This window comes from Euprymna scolopes, chromosome 39 (assembly GCF_053919585.1).
Source record: "Euprymna scolopes isolate OS-2025 chromosome 39, ASM5391958v1, whole genome shotgun sequence".
NCBI lineage: Eukaryota > Metazoa > Mollusca > Cephalopoda > Sepiida > Sepiolidae > Euprymna > Euprymna scolopes.
In genome coordinates this window covers 58,552,145-58,571,692 of record NC_136520.1, presented here as the reverse complement: position 1 = coordinate 58,571,692, position 19,548 = coordinate 58,552,145, and the positions used below count along the sequence as shown (strand labels likewise).

The window sequence follows — 19,548 nt, the reverse complement described above, 5'->3', positions numbered from 1 at the left end:
TTCGTAAAGCTGTCCAACATGTGTATATGAATGTAAAAATAGGCATTAAAATGAATTTAATGTTGAATTCAGGCATATTTAAGATAGTGGAATTTGTGACATTTTTATGTTTGCATGGATGTGTAAATATCCGGGTATTTTTTGCATTTTATCTTTTTTGTATTATATATATAGCTAGCTACTCTATCTTTAACATCGTGAAACTATTTACCCTTTAGATAAATATATTATTCAGTTCTCTCTAGCATGAGTGGTTTACCTTGTAAATATAAATCGTTCAGTCTATTTGGCAAATATTGAACCAGACAAGACTTTTGATTTCAACATGTAATCTTAACATGCCTGTTTTTTTTTTTCTCTTTCATTGCCTTGTAATAGAGGGAGAAAAACCCCAACTTTCAGTCATATTTGATAGTCTTTGGCAATTTTAAAGAATGTTGCATTGATTTCAATAATGTATTTTATTTGTTTCACATGTAAGACAAAAAATAAAAAGTCTCAATCAATGAGCATACCTGAAAATTTCCATTTTAAACTTGAAACTGGAAATTCCATGGTGTCAATATAAGTATTTATATTAATCAAGTTGTGACCTCTTTGGATTAATTTAACTTTATAAATTTGGAAATTGGGTTTTATTTTTTATTTTTTTTAGTTAGTAACTGACTATTGAAATAAAATAATGCAATTGCATGAATTTAAAACAGAATAATAAAAAAAGAACACTTAACTTTCAATTATATTCAATCTCTTTCATTTATCTACAAGGTTTACAATACATAACTAGTTCCCCTCTCCATGCATTTGTCACATAATCAGCAGTTCTCTCTATTGAGCTGCTTCTTGATTTGTGCGCATCTGACTTCTATTTATACATCTTATTTTTGAGATAGGGACCAGTTATTTCGACTACTATTCTCACCTTGGATGTTATTTTCACAACATTACACTCAATGTACCCTCTGACCTTCATGTACATTTTGTCAAACTGAGGAATCTGTATGAAATTTGAATGGGCTCTTTCGATGTAAAGATTGCCAAATTCACATGATTCACCTAAAAAAGGTTGGAAGTTGCATCATCTAAAACAATAGTTCTCAACTTTTTTTTAATTATGACTTTCGTTTCTTTTTAATGTATTTTGGTGAACCCTTATAGCTTATTTTATTTTTCAGTAATGTAAAGAAAACCAAAAATCATATATCAACAGTTTATCTTGAAGGAAGACTGAATCGATATTAACGTTACATGTACCATGGGGGTCAACATGGACCCCGTTTGAGAACCATTGGTCTAAAACATGTGAATAAGATCCAAGATGAGAATGCCAATTTGAATAATCCAAATAATGTTGTTATTCTGAGAATACAGATAACATACAGTATTTATTATATACAAGAAAATGTAGAAATTTGTTTTTTCTATGCGCTGATGAGCTTGCTCAATTATGCAAAATTATAATTAACTATTATATTCTTGTATGAAACATTGGGAGGGGGGGAGACAGCTATATGCAAGTTTTTACCAATAAAAGCCTAACGTTTTGAAAATGAACAACAGCATGAATGTTTGTTTCTTGTAAAGTGGTGTCTTTAAGAAATATTTATAGTTCTAGTATTGCACTATTTAGCTACATAAATGAAAACTTTGTGTCATTTATTATGTAAATGCAATTTCAAAGTAATATAGATTGCATATAGAAAGATATATTATATACGAGATATCTGTTGGAGCATAGCCAGTACCACTATTCTACTTTGATTTTAGTTAAAAATTAACACAAACTTCGACTTCTTTTAAGATCTTCTCATTGTATAACGTCAACTAAGTGTTTTTATTTCTAGATTTTTTTTATCTCTTATATAATTGATATCTCCCGTGAAAGGAATATATTTGTTTGAAATAGCTGAGTGGTCTTGGCTACTTTAATCGAATAATACAATCAAGTAAATCGCCTTAATGAACAGTTGGTCATGGTTGTAACTGGTAATATTCTTAAGTATTAGGCTTTTAGCATATCTTTCAACGCTTTACCCAGGCTGCTATACCTGTCCATATTTATGGCTTACACCAGCTAATCATATTCTTGGGAGGAGGAACCTGGATGTATTCATATTCATTACATTAATAAAAAGGCTTTTCTTTTTTCTTTCCTTTCCCCCCCCCCCTCTCTTGGTCTCCTGACAAAGAAGAGATTGGACCCAGTAATTCACTCCCGTTCATTCGTTTGTTTGTTTGCAATTTTCTCAGTAACCATGATTGGATTTTTTTTTTAATTTTGCACGAATATGAGTCATAGTGAAAATAAACTTTTGCCAGAACGGATTTTCCGGGATAACTCTGATTGCCCCCCCCCTCCGGGGGGGGGGGCATTATAGAGGTAAAATTACCCCATATCGTTCATTTGTTTGTTTGCACTTTTCTCAATAACCACTCCTTGAACTTTTAAAAAAATTTTACACGAACATTAGTCATGGTGAAAGTAAATTTTTTTGGAGCGAGATCCTGCATCTTTTTATTTTATTTTATTTTTTTTTGAAACATCAGTCACTGTAGGAAACATGACATAGGACATGATAAACAGTTTCACTGGGTAATTAAAGTTTTAAAAGAGTTTTTTTTAGAAATTCTTCTGTCATCCTTATTCCACATTTATTATACAGGGTGTTCCAAAAGTCTTGGGCACATTTTTGTGTTGAATATCTCGATAATTATTAAGGATATAAAAACGCATCTGGTATATTCAGAAAGCTTGTAATCTCAAGTTTTTCATGGACTGTTCAAAGATGTTCACCATTAGTCACAAGACAAACATGAAGCCGATAGTTCAATTCTTGCCAGTTTGAACTTGTTCAACTACATCTTTTAAAGTTGAGTAGCGTCCTGTTCTCTTAGCTGGACATCAGCACACATCCACCATAAATTTACCATGTCATCTCACTATGGACTTCCTTTCTGGTGGCTGTTTTCCAAATTTTTTGTGAAATGCACATTGAACAGGTGTCGATGATTCAGTTTTTGCAAATTCAAGCGCACAAAACGCCTTTTCTGGTTGAGTGAATGCCATTACTGGATCTGAAAAGAAATGAAAAAAATCAATCGCAAAATTACAAAAAACTTAATGCATTTAATGGCACCGCTTTCATCTTAAGATATGAAGACTTGAAATCTGACCAAGACTTTTGGAACACCCCTGTGTTTTATCCATTTTTTATACTCTCCCAAAACAACCTTTCAAATAGAAGGTAAACTCAACTTCCTCTTGCAACTATTTTTTCCACAAAAACCACCACCAGAAGTACCGTGTGCTGATTTTCCATCGTTTCAAAAGTATACAAATGCTGACTAATGCGCAATAATCACTGAACACATGAAAATAACAATGAGTATCGACTCTGAAACATGAAAATAACAATGAGTATCGACTCTGAAACATGAAAATAACAATGAGTATCGACTCTGAAACATGACGACTGTTCACTATGATGACTGATTTCTGCATCATTAAACTTTTCTAATTTCTTCACATTTGAAATTACTTTTGTGAGTATATGTACACGTATGTGCATTAGGTGATGCTGAAGAAGAATCGCTCTTTCTCTAAAATTTTGTTTGTTCTTTCCTTAGTTAGTCTGTATAGCGAAAGTAATGCAAAGCGTGACTTACACAAGCGACGGTGCCTCTCTCTATCCTGTCAGGTGACGGAATCAAGAAAGGAAAGAGAAAAGAAAGACTTTTCTATAAACGTCATATTGATATACATATGGCAGGAATTTACATATGAGGACAATGACTTCTGCAGAAAGCAATGAAGGAGAAAGCACAGGGCAGTCTTCATTTGTGAACAGTTGAAAGACGGTAAGAACGGTCGGTGAAGATTTTTGAACAGTTGAAAGACGGTATGAACGGTCGGTGAAGATTACAGTTGAAGTCGAGAGTTGGCAAGGAGTTTGAACGAATATTTACTAGTATTTTTAACTCTTAATTTCATTTAGTCTGAAGTTTTGAAAAAATCCAAATGTTTGATGACCAATCTGCTTACAAAAAAGTTTGGCTTTAAAAAGGCTAACTTGGCAAAGCTGTAAAAGAATAGGAGTGACCTCACTTTGATGTAGCCTCATTTTGGAATATTATTATAATATAGGCTTATTCCATGTCGAATCAACAAGTTTTCAAATTTGCTACACTTAGAGATCTCCATGAAAGGAATTGAATGACACCTGTTGTCTCAAGGTCGAGGGATTCCTGAGATATGATCTGACCTTTTTACGAAAATATTAATGGTGACCAACTTTAGAGATGATATCTCGGTTATTTATGGACTTACAAAGTTCGTTCATGTATCATTCTGAAGTACTTGGCTAGATCTACAATTTTATCTGGAGATTTTTTTAGAGGTCAAATAAATAAGTTGCCCATGATCTTTTACCTGACTTATCTAAAAAAAAAAATAAATAAATAAATAAAAAAAAAATAAATAAATAAAAATAATTTTTTTATATTTTTGATAAAAGATTTGTCTATCTTATGACAGCATATATTTCAATTTTCATGATGGGAATTTCACTGGAACTGTTGCTACAACGTTTTATACAGGATGCCCCCTCCCCCCAAAACGGACCCCAACTCTAATTAGGCCCTGTTTCTTAGTGTTTTGTCCGAATGAAATGAAACTTTGGTCATAACTAGTTTATTATATTCAAAACATCACATCAAAACACTAGGATCTTTGGCCTATTTTTCGCCGTTCTACAGCATATGTTCTAAATATACTTTCTATGTTTTTTTTGTTGTTTTTTTGTGTAACCCTGTATAAGTGGCAAAATTTAAAATGGCAGAATGTAGTATGTGCTACTTCATATAAAAACATTTTAATATTTCACGATATGGTCAAGTTGTATATCTTTGTAAAGCTATTTTTATGCTGATTAATATTCACATAAGGATCATGGTCATGAAATCAATAAAAAAATGGGGATGAAACTGAATTTTCTTCATTTAAAAAAAAATATATTTTTAATTTTTTATTTACTTTTATTTTTATTTTCTTATTTATTTTTTTTAATGCAACACAGATTTTATGGAAAAAGTGATATAATAAAGAAATAATTCTGAAAAAAAAATGTTATAGCCCGTTAACTAAAAATGCGTGCTTTATGCTAAATTGATGGTTGAATATGATTAAATTTGTGCTCATTTTTGCATGAAATACTAGTTCTTAACTATTCCTAACTGTGCATCGAATGGATACCATAATACTTAGTTAGCTGTACCTTATCATAACAAAGGTCCATACAAAATTTCAGCCAGATTAGTTCAGTAGTTTGACAAAAAGTGAAACAGACGAACAGAAATATAATCTAGATATTATGTTCCTATTATGAAATATTTGAGCACTCTGTTGGATTTCTTTCTACCAAACTAAACCACTGATATATATATATATATATATATATATATATATATATAATGCTCCCTATCTTAGGTTGAGCATATTGGGAAGTGATATACATTAGCATATTAAGCGATTCTCTTTGTGTAAACAAATTGAGCTTAGGTATTTGGACAGTGTCAAAACACTGTTAATTCACTGCCTGGATGGCAGCAGGTAATAGCGCAATGGTTAGAAGGCCTGACTGTCGTTTGGCCGGTTGGGTTTCGATCCTGGCTTGAGGTAGTTGCTTGTCTAGCCGCACTGATGAGCTGTGAAACAGCAAAACAGTACTGTATGTGGATGACTATATATATATATATATATATATATATATATATATGTGGAATTCTGAATTCTCAGTGTTGTGAAGTCATTAGAATTTTATTTTTTTAATTTACCTATTTTTAACAAAAAGAAAAAAAAAACAATTTCGTATGATCGTTTTTTTTTTGTTTTTTTTATATATATTTTTTTCTTTCGTTTTTAAGTTTGCATTTTAAAATCGTTCAAATTTTCTGACTGAAATGCTCCAATCGTCATTCAAGCATTAAACACAGTTTTAGAGTCGCATGTCGATTAAGAGTGTTTGGGGTTCTCTCTGGCTAATCAATATTATTGACATGATGTTAATTGTGGCAGAAATATCGAGTACTGTTATGTTTTAACTTGGATGTCAATATTAATTCTAATAATACACAGGAGCGCATTGGGAGTGTTTTCAGAGATGGAATGATCTCTGGCTCATTCAGGGTTTTGAATATTACAACCTTCTTTGACTGATACGAGTTAATTATTTTCTGATTTGCATTTTGAAATCGCATAGCTACATGAGCTTCTTACATTATGCAAATATTGATAAATATGTTATGGCTTATTTTTTTTTATTTATTTATTTATTTTTTATGGAAATCGTTCCAGACAAGACATGAAACCACTTGATGCAAAGAGCTTAAAAAAACAAAACAAAAAAAAAACAAAAAAACTAGCCAGATGTTAGATGAATAGATTCTTTTTCTTTCTTTTTTTTTTTTTTTGCATTTTCACCCCAAACAAAGCACAGTGCCACTTTGATGTAGGGGCTACTATCTGGGACATTATATAAGGAGTTTAGCAGCAAGATGAGTTTACATTTTCTGCATGTCAGTACAGTTGGGGAAACAGGAACCCGAAAGGAAATTCCAAAATCTATCAGCTCTGGGGAAGAAACTATTAGAGTACAAGGTTTTCTGTCATTTGAGGATCTCTATGTAGGGGTGGGATTTTGCTGCTTGTCAGGTTTGTCAGGGGTATTTACGTCAAGTGAGTACAAGGGCTTGTAGATTATTGGAGCATCTAGGATTAAAATACTTGTAAAACAGGCAGAGAGATGCAAACATTTTATCGATGAGAGAGAGAGGCTGAAGTCTAGCTGACAGTAACTCTTTTGAGCCCTGTCGAAGAGTGAGACTAGTAGCAGATGCACCAGCCCAAATGTGACAACAATACTCTATACATGGTCGAATGGTGGCTTTGTAGGGGTACAAGATACTTTCAGGTATAGGTAAGTTTCTGGCATGGTAGAGAGAGCCCACCGTTTTTCGCAGCAGTTGCAGCAACAGATGTATCTGTTTCAACTCCTGTTCTTGTGAATGCTAAGCCAAGGAATTTGCCTCTGAAAACAGCAATTCTTCTTCTTTATTAGCACACCTATGGAATTCTCTTCCATTTGCTTGCTTTCCGGCTGACTGTAATATGGTCGTCTTCAAATCCAACATAAACAAATTCTTGATTAGCTGTTCACCTTAAGTAATCCAATTTACCAAATTTCCACTACTAACAATCACTGCGACATTGTCCCATTGACCACTGTACACATATTAACCCTTATCCTCTAGTTGCCTCTGGCATTGATAAGTGGGGGACTCCTTTGTAAAAAAAATAAAATTGTCAAATGTTGCCCAATAAATTATTTATAGTGCATATATATATTGGCAAATCAGGGTGTGTTAATCAAGACCTTTCTATGAACCCTTTATAATCTGGTTGAACTTATTTGTTCAATCGTAAATAAATGAATATAACGCCATAAAGTTGGAATTGATTCAAACACGCCTTGTACTTATTAATTTAGTATCTGGGTAGATGCCAAATACCTCCAGATTGTAACTATCCATTGCTTACATTGAGTATGCCGTCATCTTTCTCAGAGAGTGGAGGATATCGTTTGTTATCATAAACATACCTTTTTTTTTTTTTTTTTTTTTTTAAAGCACTATGGATAATAATCAATGGTAAGTTTATTAAATGCAAAAATTCTCAATGGCAGTTTAACTATTGAAATTCATCATTTTTCCAGTTTTAAAGATGATCATAGTATCATTACCATTTAAACTAACTAAAATTAATAAATATGATTTCATCATCTACGTCATAATTCAGGTCATAAAGAGTGATAAAATTTAAATTTTTTTAGTGTGACTGCAAGAATTCAAGATTTTAGATTTTCAATTTAATACTTCATTGGCCAAAGCTATTAAACAGTTATAATTGACATCTGCATGTTTTATAACCGAGTCTCTTTTTATAATTTGTCGCTTTATCTTGGAGTCAATTTTGCATTTATCTTTCATCTCCCAAATCTGCATTGACAAAGCCATAGTCTGTCGATATTTATTCAGCTGAAACGGTGTCTTATGGCTTGCATAACGTTTTTCAAAGTACACCGTGTATTACAAATGTTCATCTTTGCATATCTTAGAAATTTGACTGTGGCTTTGTTTACATTTAGTTTTTGATAACTAATCTTTATGATGTTTCTATTAAATATTTCGAGCAAAAATGGGATGAGGTTAGAGGTCAATATTTATCCAAGTGTAAAATATGTACTATTTTTGGTCCTCAGTTTTTATGTTATGGAGAAAATGTTTGAAATTTGACAATGTAGAGATAAATTGGGGGGGGGGGGGGGTAGAATGCACCAAAATGACACCACTAGATTTAAAAAAAAAAAAAAAATCTTTTTATTTTTAAGACCGGATATAAGTAAAAGATGTTATTTCATTTTCAACATGGGCATCAGAGATAAAGGTAGAAAAAGATGAGAATTTAAAATTATTTGTTGGCCATATAAAACGTTTTAAAAACCTCTTTATTTCATGCATTGTTGTCCCTTCTTTTCTCTTATCAATCATGTCATTCTTTGCAAAAAAAAAAAAAAATGACATTAACTCCTTTTTGGTTTGTGTGTGTGGGAATCGTTAATGTTTGTTTATCATGATACCATCTTTTGTTATATCTGTCTTTGGATGTCAGTGTAGTATATGTTCAGTTATATAATACCATCCTCGTAACCAGAGAGATAATTTTTCTTTTTGTTTCAATAACTTCAGTGTTATTTCTTCCTCCCGTCACACCAATAATTTCCTGGGTAAGGTTAACACTTTTGTCCAAACTTCCATATACGTAACGCACCTTCTCTCAACTCCCAACGAACTTCTGCTAATTCAACTTATTTCTTCAAAATCCAACTTCAAAATGAACGTCCCTCTAAAAAATCAACCCTCTTTTATCTCCAACCAGGAGCATCTCATTTGCATATCTGGTGGTCACATTGCAGGCATATAAAGAGATAAGGCAACTATTTTTGTTTCTTTCTTCTTCATTCATTTCATTCCACGACCGACCCGTTGAATTATGCACACGTGCTAATTAGGGAAGTCGCACGTTTCCCTACAGTGTGTGATATATATATATAACACTCTGGATTGTCCGTCTGCGCTTGACTTGTGCGTTTATTAGCCGGCATTGCCAGGTCGTAAAATACACTTAAATATAATATTTTGATTAATGCAGATTTCGTATTTATATTATATTTGATCCAATATATCGTAATGATTTAAAGAGTTAAAAACAAAAAAAAACAAAAAAATGACTCGTGTGCCACCACCGAGAATCGAAACCAAAACGCTTAGCTTACGATTTACTTTTTCCTATGGTGTTAATAACGTGTTTGCTGCAAGGCTAAAAATTAAAACATGAACCAATAGCTATTACGTCATGCATGCATATTCGTAAGCTGTCATTGACGTTCACCTAGCAAGTTCCGTTTTTTTTTTATTTTCACTTTTGCACCGATTTTACCCTGCTGAAACTCAAGTTGAAAGTTTTGTATGGGTTCGAATACTCTCTCTCTATATATATTAGTCTTCATGTCTGTAGACCAAAAAATGACAGGCATTTGGTAGGCAAAATTTTTTAAACACATATATATACGCATACATAAATATATATAGAAAGAAGTTTGTGTTTACTATAAGCTTTTTACACAAATATTATGCAAGTATAAATCATGTAGAATATTTGCATGAATATAATTACAAATAATAGTTAAAACTAAAGACAATCATCCTATAAGAAAAACAAAAACAAAAAAAAAAATCTAATAGGGAATTAAATAAAATGAATGTTTAAAAGAATGTGCAAATTAGCTCAATCTTTTGCAGATGAATGCAGTTCCACAGCCCACATATAACAAAGTTGTATTTTCTTAAATAAATTGAAAAAAGGGTTTTTGATATGAATATTAATACAAAAAAAATAAAAAAAATAATAGGGAATTAAAAGAATATGCAAATTAGCTCTATCTTTTGCAGATGAATGCAGTTCCACAGCCCACATATAACAAAGTTGTATTTTCTTAAATAAATTGAAAAAAGGGTTTTTAATATGAATATTAATACAAAAAAAATTTAGGAGTGTAGATTAATTCCCTTGATTCTCGTGACAAATTGTTTGGTAGCTTGGAAATAAAGACTTCACAAATGGAGTCGAAGGTAGCTTCGTGGCTACGTTTGAATCTCCCAACTGGTAATTGTCATTCTACACTGATGATTACATAAGCATGATACACTCGTGTCTGTAAGTATAAAAGAATTATTTTATTAAAAAATATTAAAATATATATTTCTTTAGCTGACTTGAATGTTCTAAATATTGAATCTCGTTTTTGCTTTTTGATACTGATTCCAATTCAAATCTATCTGAACTATGTAAATTTTGCTTTTTTACAGCGTTATCTCCAAATATCTAATATATGGTTAATTTGTAATTCTAAATTTTGATGACTTATAACATTTTGTCTGTTAAATAGGAAAAAAAAAAGTACTATGTCATTGTGTTGTAAACTTGTATCGACTTAATTGTATGTCGTTTTCCATCAAAGTCTCATTTCTGTTTTCTGTTTTTTTTTTTTCAGTCTCGCCTCCAAATCAAGGATTTATTTACCGACTTATCAGATGGGAAAATTCTTATGAAACTTTTGGAAATTATTTCTGGAGAAAAAGTTGGTAAACCAAACAAAGGACTCATTCGAGTGCAGAAAGTGGAAAATGTCTTGAAATGTTTGACTTTCCTCAAGTCCAAAGTAAGTTGTATCTTTTTGGATTCATGAATAATTTTTGTTTTTGTTATTAAAATTCGATTTTATCTTAGTATACTGGGTTTATTTATCTATTTTTTTTTTTTTAATTTTCTATTTAAAGCATATAAAATTACTTTGTTAGATTTTTGTAAGTCAACCTTAAAAAGCAATGAAACTGACAAATAAAATTTTGCTCCAGAGTGGGTAATTTTCATTTGGTATTGTTTTACCATGTTTTTGGTAATATAATGTATTTGACTATGGTTTATTTCAGAAATAACTTTATCCAACACAAATGAATAACTGCTAATATATTTTTAAATAATCACCTAAAAATAAAATTTAAAAGTGAAGGCTGTAAGGATTGTTGTTAAGCTTAAAAATTTGCAAATAAAAATTAAAACCTAAAATATCTTTGCTGCATCTCATACATTGCTTAAACCTATAGTACAGAAAAGAAATAAAATTTTAATGGTGAGGAAGGAAATTCTTTAATTAAGAAAACTGAATTATTTCCCTAGCTGATTTTTATTTTTATTTTTTGGTTATAATTGGCAAATGTTTTCACAGTACCAGTTGTACAGGCAGGATTATATAATTAAAAAAAAATCAGTTGTAATAAAGTATATTATTAAAGTGCCAATAACCTGGAACAATAACAAATGAAAATTGCATAGCCAAAATCGAAGTTTGATATATCAGCTTTGATACTATTGAGCTCCAACTTTTAAAATCTCCTGAGATAATTTTGTTTTGTAACATTTTTTTTTTTTTTTTAAATAAAAGTAGTTCTACTGTTTATAGTTAAATTTAAATAGTAATTATTCTTATGCCTACAGGCACTAGTGTTTTATGTCCATGCAATCATCAGTGTAGGAAGTGATCATTACTGCTGGTTGGTAGATTCAAACCCAATTGTAAAGTCGCATTTGACTCCGTGGTTTAGCATTCTACCTCAAGGCCACCCACCGGCAATTAACACAAGAATTACACACACACACACACACACACACACACACACACACACACACACACACACACACACACACATTTTCTTTATAATTGGAATGGCTAAATTTTAAGATCCGCCCTAAAGAAATACTGACCTGTTTTCATCAAAAGGTTTTTTTTATTCCTCTAACATTATAGCGAGCATATTGTGATTAAACTTTCATAACGAAAAAAAAAGAAGCAATTTAAGCTCAAGTGGCGGAAAAGAGGTGAATTTTCGCTTCTATGTTTTATAGCTTAGAACTAAAAACGGCACAAGTAATGTCCTTGTCATAGTTTAGAGCAAACTGTTTTGTTTATATCATCATATTCGGCTTAATATCCGTTGTTTCACATGCTGGCATGTGTTTGATGGCTTTTAGACTTCTGAACTATCTCTGGCCAGGTCTTTATAGTCTATTCTTATCACTTCTTCGCATGTCTTGACCTTCAGTTGTTCTGCATCTATTAACTCAAGAAGTTTAAACCATTACTTCGATATGGTCATATCATCAGTATCATCTGGAAAATATAGAAAGATGTATGCAGTACAGGAGACTTTGATGGTATGACCACATTGAAAGAATGGATGAGAGTTCTTGGATTAGTTCATGTAGAACAATTGCGGTCGCAGATTCAGTTCCCTGGGGAAAAGCCAAGATGTTGAATTGGAAGCCACGTTTAATTTCAGAAGAGTTTCCGATGGGTACCTATTCTACACAAGTCCTGGAGATGAAGAATTTTCAGTGGGTAGTTGTTCTGTACAAGTCCTAGACTTTATAATTTTGCAGGCAAAGAGCAAGATGGAATATTTTTATGGAGCAATTCTGTTTTCTGATTGGTTGCTAGCAGAATGTGGCTCCATTTGATTTGTCAGTTCCTATCGCCAGTGTCTATAAGTAGAACCTTTCAACTTTTGGTGATCATATCCCCTTCTTTATATCAAAAATATTGCAACAGTAGAGTAGTATGGCCACATTGAAAGAATGGATGAGAGTTCTTGAGTTAGTAGATGTATGTAGAACAGTTGAGGTAACAGGTTCAGTTTACAGGAGAAAGCCAGGGAAAGCCTAGGAGCAAGTAATAATAATGTTGTTGAGAGAAAGAAACATAAAGACCTGGCCAGAGATAGGTTAGTTAAGAAGTCAATTTGTGAAAACCCTCCAAAGCGTGCCAGCATAAAAAATACATTAAAAAATACTTTTTTTTTTTACTCTCATTAACTCCAAGTAAAGCCTATTGCCACTTGGATATAAGAGGCTAATATTTGGGACCATATCTACGAGTATATTATGTAGGGAGTTGAGCAGTGACATGTCTGTTGACATTTAAATTCCTGCATTTTAATACAGTCAGGGAAGCAGGAAACCTGGAGAGAATTCTAACATCTAGTATTTTAAAGGAAGGAACTATTAGGGAAAGGCTTTCTTGGAAACTCTACAGTAAAGGGTAAAATTTTGCTACTTGTCAGGTATAATTGTGGCTATGTTCATCATGGGGGTGGGGAGACCACAAGTGCTAAAAGTTCAGTAGAACACATTTCATTTTTCTGCGGCTTTAATGGATTAAAAAAATATTTGTGACAAGTCACTGAATTGTAGAAAGAATAAAAGTTAAGTAATATCAGATATAAAAGGAACACAAACCCTAACGTGAATTTTGCGTGACCAACGCACCGTTCCGACACTTGAAAAAGCTACCGTGAAAACACCAAACGGACTTCTACTTGCTGATTTTATGCTCTAACAACAACATAGCAAAAAAAAAAAAAGAAAGAAAAATACATACTGAAGATGAAGGTTACCTTCGAAATATATTTATGAATTCCAATATAAATTTCAAACGAAACAAAATGTTTATTTTGTAATAACACGTTGTTTCGGCTTCAATATATATATATATAATACGTATTTAATTTTATTTAACATCAGATGTGTTTTGGCAATTGGCGTGGACTTCAGGACAAGATCAAAGTGTAGTATCTGTTCTTCAGATGCTGCCCTTCAATTTCTTGTTCTGTTAGTGGAGGAGAAATCCTTCACGACCGAGACAATTTTTATTTTTGTTCCTTTTCTCCACATTAAAAAACGACCCTGGTGTCTAACTCTCTCCTGTGGGGAGGCATTGTAAATAGGAACATCAGATGTGTTTCGGCGATTCAATCGTTTGGACATGACATGTAGGAGGAACTATTTTCCATAAATCAATTTTCCCTTTTTAGTAAATTTCAATTTCTTCCCCTCAATTCTATACAAGTTATATATCTTTTCACTCCAAACAAGGCCTGGTGCTACCAGATCAGGCTGGCTGAAGATATTGGCTTCTTGAGATAAAATGCACCTAACATTGATGTTTTTGTTTTTCTTTTCCCCCTTTTCCAAAACTTAATTATCTTCTGCAAGAGCAAAAACAACAGCTCCACCTTTTTTTCCCTTTTTTCTTTTTCTCTCCCTCCCTCCCTCACTTTCTGACTGGTTTCCTAACTTAAAATGTACCAAACATTAATACTGTAATCCTTTTCCCTCTTCCATTGCAAAACTCATTCATGTTATGCAAGACAGAGAACAAAAACAACAAAATCCACTACAAAACCAAACCAAACCCAACCTTCCAAACTAGTGATTAAAAATACAAAGAGCTTAAAGAATTAAAACCTTCTACAAAATAACTGAATGCAGCATGAATAACCCAAAGGGGTTGATGTACTATACTGGATTCGGCATTAAATAGCCCGAAAAGGGTTGATATGCAGTAAAACAAAACAACCAAACCAAACAAGGCTACTTGGAACATAAGGGGTTACTATTTGGGATTATGTCTAAAAGAGAACTGTGAGGAGTTGAGCAGTGAGATGTCTGTTCACATTACATTTAAACTTATGTAGGTTTGTACAGTCAGGGAAGCGGAGAGAGAATTCCAAAGTCTAGTAGTTCGAAGGAAGAAGCTATTTGAAATAGAAGGCTTCCCAGTATATAGGAACCTCAACAATGAAGGGGTGGGATTTTGCTGCCTGTCAATGGTATGTTTGTTGAAGGGAGACAAATGCTTTGAGTTCATTGGAGCACATCCCAATAAAGTACTTGTAAAACGAACACAGAGATGAGACAAGGTGGAGCTTGGTCGACAGCGCGGGAACTATTAGATTTGAGACTTTTTTTTTTCTTTTAGTGGTAGATGCACCAGCCAAGATGTGGCAACAATACTCTATGTATGGGTGAATGGTGACTTTGTAGGGTTGTAGGTTGCTGTCAGGCATGAATAATTTTCTAGCACGGTAGAGAGAGCCCATCTTCTTTGCAGGAGCTTGGCAATGTCTTCTATGTATTTGTTCCAATTCATGTTGCCTGTGAATGTTAAGCTGAGGAGTTTGAATGGAGAGCTTTCAGGTAGCATATTATTAATCCTGATAATCAGTGGTTAAAAAGGTTTTTTGTAACTATAAAAGGAAAGAAGTTTAGTCTTGGCAGCAGCAGTAAATGTTACCATCCATTTATGTCCCCCATTCCACTATAGATTAGAGATATTCTAAGTTTTTAGCCATTTATATAAGCGTACAATCATTTTCCCTAGCGTGGTATCATCAGCAAATATACCCATCTCAAACACAATTTTATCAGACATTAAATCGATGATGATGACAAATCTGCTACCCTGGTATGGCGAGAATAGCATAAACTTTAAGCAACTTTGGGAGTTGACTTCCCTCCAAAAACCTTTTACAAAAGGACCAAAAAGAAAGAAAGAACAAAAAAAAGTGCTTGTTTACATTTGTATTTATTTTTTTAACTGACACATTTCATGTGAAAAAATAACGTACTTGCGTGTCATGGCAAAATTTGTATAAATTCCAAAAATTATGCAATGCTCCAGTTATCAAATAATTGCAAATCAAAATAGAATTTATCGAATTATCAAATTTTATCCTAATGCTTAATGTGGAAGAGTTGTGACCAATTCAGTATGACAAACAAGGAAGATAACTCTGGACAAATTAAAGGTCTCATATTTTTAAACCAACGCATTTCCAGTGCAATTGTGGATGATATTTTGTAATAAAAAAAACAAAACAAAAAAAACAAAACATTTAGAACATCTACTGGATTTAACTTTTTTTTTTTTTTTTTTTTTTTAATTTATACTCCACCATGACATGGAAGTAAGTAATGTTTTCACTTGAAATGAGTTGAGACAAAAAAAAAAAAAGTTTCACAACTGACTGCTACCTAATTTGTTTGAAAGATCCTTTTATTATTATTACCCTGTGTGAATGGGGTAAGTTTCTTCCAAACGTGCCCTCCCCCTCCTACACTGCCATTGAGTTTTATAGTAAAAAAGCTGCTATTACTTTTATTGCTTTTTTATTATCTGTTTATGGCTTGTTCACCTGGGCTTGTTTTTTCTACACTGTTTGTGTTGACCTATAACGTTGTTTCAAGTGGCATGGTATAGTGGTTTCAGGGTTTATGGGTTAACCATTCAAGTCCTGTGTCTTTTTACAAAGACATCACCATTTATCAAGACCAAGAGGCCACTCGAGGATAAGGGTTAAAGAGTGTACAGTAGACAATTACACAATAAAGTAATCGTTAGTAATAGAGATTCCGTAAATTTGTTAACTTATATAGAACGGCTCATCAAAAACTTGTTTACGTTAGGCTTGAAGAACCATATTGTAGTCAGCTGGAAAGCAGGAAAACGGAAGACAGTTCCATAGGCGTGCAGTTCTAAGAAAGCAGCTTTTTTTCATGGAATCTACGTTGAGGTTTAGACGCAGATAAAGAGTGGGGGAATTTATTGATAGTGTTTTCTGCTTGTGAAAGTTTGGCAAGGGGAAGGGGGTCCATAGATTGGAGCTCAGTCGAGCACTTGCCATGAAAATAACGATAAAGCAAACTCGCAACATCTGCTGCATCATTTTGATTAATATCCTTTGGAAATGTATGAATCCATGTATTCTCCCTTCAGCTATGAGGTAAATAGTATGTTGGACTAAGCTGGATGTGCAACTTATATAGGAGAAGGAAAACTCTGAAATAAAAATTGTTTATCTTGGTGTAACGTTACATATTAACATGTTGATTTTATCACAAGGAAATCAAAGAAAGGAAAAGAAATTCGCTTTTTCAGTTTTAAATAAAAGGCATTTATTCTTGGTATTTCCAACAACTCATTGCATCTTGTTCTAAACAATTTATTTTTTTTGCGTCTCTCTGATTCTCTCTCCTCTGATCTTGAGCACATGGTACAATGGGGGAAGAGGTGGCTGGTTACTTTAATGCATCCAAAACCAAGCTTATATCTTTACATCATCAATGCTCTGATCCACATCTGGCATCAATTGAAATGGATGGCTCTTGTCTTGGGGAGGCTCCATGTTTTGACAGCTTCTGGGCTTGACTTTTACTCCTGATCTGAAATGGAACACGTACATCAAATCTGTTGCCAAGGACGCTGGAAAAATGGTGGGATCCTTCTACCGCTCCAGTAGATATCTCACTGCTGATGCAATTCTCTATCTATATAAAAGTCAAGTATGCCCAAGGATGGAATATCTGGGCAGGAGCTGCTAAAAACAGCCTATCCTGCCTTGATAGAGTACAAAATAGACTTTGTGGCATAGTGGGGGATGCCCTTTTCTCTTTCCTGCACCCTCTCTCCCACAGAAGAGACGTTTCACGCCTGTCATTGCTTTATCATTATTTCCATGGCAAGTGCTTGTCTGAGCTCCAATCTCTAGTCCCCCCACTCACCAATCTTTCACGAAAAACACCCGTCTAGTTGAAACCACTGTCAGTAATTTTCCCCCACTCTTTATCTGTGCCTAAATCAAAATGTAGATTCCATGAGCAAAGCTTCTTTCTTAGAAGTGCACGCTTGTGGAACTCTGTTCCGTTTGCCTGTTTCCCACCTGACTACAACTTGGATGTCTTAAAGTCCAACATAAACAAATTCCTGATAAACTGCCCCATTAAGTAAGACACTTTATCAAATCTCCATTACTAATGATTACTACGATATTGTCCCATTGATTACTGTACACGCAATAACCCTTATCCCTGAATGGCTTCCGGGCCTTGATACACATGCTTCTTCTGCCTTCTCCAGCCAGCCAGTTATGTCTTTGTCTCTGCTTTTTCTTTCCCTTCATAGTGACTTTTTAAAAGTTAATGAGAACTATTTCTTGGTCAAAAATCTATTGAATGATATATTATAATGCATAATAGATTTTTGTAAGTGAAAAAACGTGATCTTAGCAGCTGCTACCTATTTAATAATTACGGAGGTGCTTCAATCAGTTAGTGCTCCATACTTAGACAGAAGTTGTCAGTTCGAACTTCACTGAGAACCAAAGTATTTTTATGTTAATTTTATTCCCAAGATGAGCTTAGACATTACAAATTACGATGTTAAACAGAGTGTCTAACTTTATATTATTTTGGTTCCATAATTTGCAAAAATGATGATCCGGGTAACTCCGGGTAGCCCTGCTAATATTAGATATTTACGCTTTTAAATATTGAACAGATTTTCAAACGTTAAAATTTAAATGTTATAAATGTTCTAGTGTTTTCAGTTGTGTACTCGGTTTCTAGTGTGTTATGTTGAGATTATTTTTTTTTCTTAGACTAATGTATCACTATTAAGGGCAAAAAGCCACCCGAGGATACGGGTTAATAAGATGAAATGATTGTCAGTTGAAAGATGAAGAATCTAATCAGATGATTGAGAATGGTTTATGGAGTTGACCAACTTTGAATACTTCTGGAGATTGTTTGGGGAAACTATTGACATTGGATTCAAAGACGACCTTGTTATAATCTGCAGGGAATTAGCTTTGTGGTAATGTTTTACACATACGGAGAACTCTTGATGAGTTACTGTACTTGTGGAAGTTCCATATGATGCTAGAAACAAGTTTAAAGAAAGGAATTTTGTTTCCTTTTTTTTTTTTTTTTTGTAGTGGAATTGAACAAGAACATTCAAGAAAGTGACTTGCACAAACGGGTGTGCCACAAGGTTCGATAATATATAGTATTCATTTGCATAAGAGGACAGGAACTGTTATGAAAAGGACGAGTTGGAAGCACGATAGGCAGTTAGTTTTTTAACAGCCGAGAAAGAGAATCGACTGTGGAAATTAGTTGAATTTAGTTATGGGGAAAGCAGGAGTTCAAAAATTTTTTTCTCATTTAATTTCTTTTTTTTTTTTTTTTTTTTTTTTTTCCTTCATTTTTTTAGGAGTTCTTGCTATAAATATCATGCAAGGAGAAATCTGATTTTGCATTTCTTTTTTTTTTTTTTTTATCTATAATGGCTTCAACTGAAATTCTTGATCTAACACTTAGTTGAAGTGACAGTCAGGCTGTTCTTCAAAATCGATCAAATTACTGAGGTCAAGTGTCAAACCTCTGTAAAACGATTCCACTCGAAAATTCTATCATTTTTCCGTATCCATTTTACGTTCTCTCCTGATGTTCTTCCAACCCACACACCCGAAAATTCTTCTCATCTTTAAATCTTTTTTCCATCTGATATTTTAAAAATTACTATGAACCGCCATTAATGACATATTTGATATGCTTAACTTGTTGCAAATATGGTTGAATTGCTCTAATGCTCCAGTAAGTATCTCACTGCTGATGGAATCCTCTGTGTGTATTGGAGCCAAGTTTGCCCTAAAATGGAGTACTGTTGCCACATCTGGGCAGGAGTTGGTTGGTGCACC

The 19,548-nt window shown here is 33.3% G+C and overlaps 1 protein-coding gene across 3 annotated transcripts in view; it reads left to right on the top strand.

Moving 5' to 3' along the window:
- Window positions 1–19,548, top strand: part of LOC145263789 (spectrin beta chain-like) — a 532,547-nt gene that overhangs the window by 96,633 nt on the left and 416,366 nt on the right. For all 3 annotated transcript variants that reach the window (XM_080120846.1, XM_080120847.1, XM_080120845.1), the window contains exon 3: window positions 10,668–10,835. In XM_080120846.1, the coding sequence (XP_079976972.1) occupies window positions 10,668–10,835 (168 nt within the window). The remainder of the gene's footprint in view (window positions 1–10,667; window positions 10,836–19,548) is intronic.